Source organism: Nicotiana tabacum, chromosome 4 (assembly GCF_000715075.1).
Source record: "Nicotiana tabacum cultivar K326 chromosome 4, ASM71507v2, whole genome shotgun sequence".
NCBI classification, from domain to species: Eukaryota; Viridiplantae; Streptophyta; class Magnoliopsida; order Solanales; family Solanaceae; genus Nicotiana; species Nicotiana tabacum.
Window position 1 is genome coordinate 33,640,514 of NC_134083.1, and position 3,832 is coordinate 33,644,345.

The following is a 3,832-nucleotide window of genomic DNA, read 5'->3' on the forward strand; positions in this document are numbered from 1 at the left end:
GGATACGTCAAAGCATAATCGTGAATATCTCTGTCTATGCCGTACATTTGATTAAACCCTATTAAAATAGCACGGTCCATGTACCTTTGGTCTCTCTCGAAATTCTAAAATTCCTCAGGTAGCTTAACACTCCTAGTTAATACTAAGGTAATCATCGGCAGATTTAGGCCAAAAAGAAAAGTGATTAGGCAGGGAGGGACCATTACTTTATTCCAAAGGATCTCTTTTGTCCAACTTTCGGCACTATATCTTACTAGGATATGTAGACTTTAGTTTTACCCTCAGTTCCCTGCTAGTGCTAGGTAAACTGTGCGAAAGAATGTTAAACAGGATGAATTTCCGGTTTGTAATAGGCCAAGTTCGTGAAGCTTAATTGGGTTCACAGATAAAAAGAAAAGATCACAAAATATAGGACTTAAACTCGGGGGGGATTACTTTATAGAGAAGATCAACCTAAGTGGGTTCAGTTTAGGAAGCATAAGCATTTCATAGTGGTAGCCTTTTCAATTGAATAAACTTGCACTGCGAACCAACTAGAAGAAAAAGGTAAAATCTTGTAGATATTTTCTTCGTTTGGTCATTTGCCAACAATCTAAAGTGCAGAACAAAATTTACAGAATTATTTAACTGGCAAATCTGGAGCGTGTGCATGTGCATGTTCATCAGAGAAATCTATCAGCCAACAAATACTATGCATCTTGCCCCTCACTGGAAGTCTGGAACAAAGGAGAAAGATCAAGGAGATGAATCATTGAGTGTTTCAACTGCTTTAGAGAAGGGGCAAACGACAGTGAGAATTAAAACCTCTATAGAATTGGAACAAAAATCTTCCAAACCTTGGTTTCACCATCTAAACTAGCAGTATAGAGGACATAAGAAGAGGTTGTATCAGATTGAATTTGTTGATCACTAGTTACAGTCAGGCACTTCACTGGTCCATTGTGTCCTTGAATAACAGCAATACAAGTGTAGCATCTCTCAATCCCTCTCCACACTCTCACTGTTTTATCAGCTGAACCACTGCACACCAAATCTGCCACTACAGCCAGACACAATATGGATTTTTTATGGCCCCTGAGTGCACCCACCAACACCATGTCGCCACCTTCATTCTTCTCCCATACTAATATTGACTTATCACAAGCACCCGAATATAAAACAGAATGAGTGCTTTCCCCAACTGCAAGTGCATTTACACCAGATTTGTGTTTTTCTAGTGTACAAACCAGTGAATGCTTTTTCTCTTCAAAGCCCTTTCTCCAAATCTTGATTTTCGTATCAGCTGATCCTGTAAAAACATCCCCCTCTTGTGATATTGCTAGAGCGTTGATCGCGTCATCATGTGCATTTGCTATAGATTCCAAGCATTTAAAATCAGTGGTTTGCCAAATTTTAAGTGTTCGATCCCATGAAACAGAGTAGAGGAACAACTCATCGTTCGAAAGGGCTAGTGCTGAGACTGTGTCAACATGATGCACCCATGTAGATTTCTTGTGACGCCTGATTTGAACATGGTTTTTTGGTATCATAAATTTCAGGGCTCTGTCACTAAGTAAAGGGAGAGTGGATATATGAACAATATTAGGGGCATCTGAATTATGGTTTTCTATTCTCCATGCTCGGATTTTGTGATCTTGATGAGCACTAAAGACCTTATCAGCCAAAATTACTAGGGACTTCACTGCACCTTTCCCTGCTATAACTGTGTCAACTATACCATCTATTGTGGAAGTTAGAGTTTTTTGCTTCCACATACAAATTTCTTTATCAGAAGAGCCAGTTAAAAGGAATTTCCCAGCAAGTACAAGGGAAGATGTATAGGAATTCTGTCCCTTAAGAGTAGCTATGCATTGGTGGTGAGTGCCAAGACTAAGAGATGAACTCTGATCATGAGATAGTGATATGGCTGAAGGAACTGAATGAAAACTTGGCTGTGAATCTAAAGAAGTTGGATTTTCTTGTTCTGTTATTGAGCCATTGCTTGAACATGAAGTTTGATAGTAAGGAATCATTCTTCATTCCCCTATACTGCACAAAGAACTCTAGCAAATGACTTTGATTTTATGTAGGGATGTATGGAGGTGGGCAACCTAGAAAATACAAGTGGGGAGGATCTTGTGAACTGTTTGGTTGATCATAGAATAAACATGCTGCTGTCTATGCCTCTGAGAAGTAGAGAAACTAAAACAGGTTTCCTTAATAGAAAATGGGAGCTACGTTCTGTCATTATTTATTCTTGAAAAAAGTTTTATAGTGTACGGTCTTTTGTTGATTGGGAAGTTTTGTCCACATCAAATGCCATTGAAGAATTGGTCCACCAAAAATTAAACTAGACAAAAGTTGCTTCATTGTCTCACAAAGGTTTCAACTTTCAACTTGCATGAAGCAAGGTTTCTTGCTACAACAGTGTACTCTTATAGAAATATAGTATAGTACTAATGAATTAGGTAATATTAAATGGCTGACTGCTTTATCTTTTCTTTTCATGACTGGCTAATTGAAAAGTTAAACCATTTAGCTATTTCATTATTGCCTGGTAATTATTGTATTATGTCCTTAAATGTTGGTGTGCCAAAACACGGTCAAAATGTGTGTCTGTATACTGTTCAATGAAAGAGACTGAGTTACCTTTCATAAAAAAAAAAAAAAAAATGGAAACTGAAATTTTGGATAACAGAAATTAGGCATTCCCATTAACTCACCAATCTTGAATCTCTGTTCTTTTTAAAAAAATAAAAAAAAAATTAAAACAAAAAAGATGGAAACATTTTAGACTTAGTTTTCATGACAAATATTGTAAAAGGTTTTCCATAAGAGTGTTTCTGCTGAGCATCTGATTCCATTATTGGAATACAGTTCTGCTTCTCTGGATGTAGCTTGCACTAAAATTTGCCTTTCACGTTGCCAGCTTCTCAAGTGGTAGCCTGGGACATGAACCCACTACACTATCTTATTTTTAATTTTACCTATTTATATTAATTTATTTTGTTCCAAGCATATCACATGATTTACTCAATCCTATGTCCCAAAGATCATTTAAAAAGAAAAAAATGACTTGATTCTAAACTTAAAAGTTAGAGATTGAAGATTCTCATTTATTCAACACTAGTTAGGTGTAAGGTTTAAATCTCACTAAGAGGAGTTGATGATACTCTGACGTAGTGATCAATGAAGTGAGTGAAAAATACGAAAACAAAGATCCAAACTGTAGCATAAATAAAAAATATAAAGTGATTTCTTCATATCAAACTAAGCGTTGGTAGATAAAATTATCTGATATTTGAAACCAAATTTCATATTCAGTTATAATATATGTTTTCTATAACAGCAATTCGTTATAACATTCAAAATATTTGGAACAAACGAGACTGTTATAGAGAGGTTTGACTGGTTTATCCTTATCGACCTATAGCTAGCTATCAAGTGTGTACCATTTCTTGATTAGATATTTATAGAACACTTAAATTAGTTGCAATCTCTCATAAAATATTGGATGTGGGGTTGTTCACTTGTTTAATCTTGTTTGCAAGGAATATAGGCAATTGATTGTTTGAATAAGTAACATAAATAAATCCCCAATGAATTAAGTCTTTGCTACTTTTTCTGTTTTTTTTATAAAATATGCTATAAGATGTACGACATTTATTTAGTCTTTCGATTTCCCCTTGTTTTGCCTTTCAATAAATGGGAAACTAGGTTTGGAAATTAAAAGTGTTACATTTATATAGGAAATGGAATATTCATCAATCCCTTCTCCATATTCTTCTCTTCACAGACAAATTAAAATAAAGTCCTGACCTACCTCCACAAACCCTTTTTATTTTAGTTTAAT

The 3,832-nt window shown here is 35.3% G+C and overlaps 1 protein-coding gene across 1 annotated transcript; it reads right to left on the minus strand.

Annotated features, from left to right (window-relative positions):
• Positions 1-403: 403 nt before the first annotated feature.
• Positions 404-2,441, minus strand: LOC107793586 (protein JINGUBANG-like). Its single transcript, XM_016615967.2, has 2 exons — positions 837-2,441; positions 404-716 (listed from the first exon to the last, which is right to left on the minus strand). Exons 1-2 carry the CDS (start codon positions 2,010-2,012, stop codon positions 690-692), a joined length of 1,203 nt encoding a protein of 400 aa, XP_016471453.1. The 5' UTR covers positions 2,013-2,441; the 3' UTR covers positions 404-689.
• Between the last annotated feature and the right edge of the window lie 1,391 nt (positions 2,442-3,832).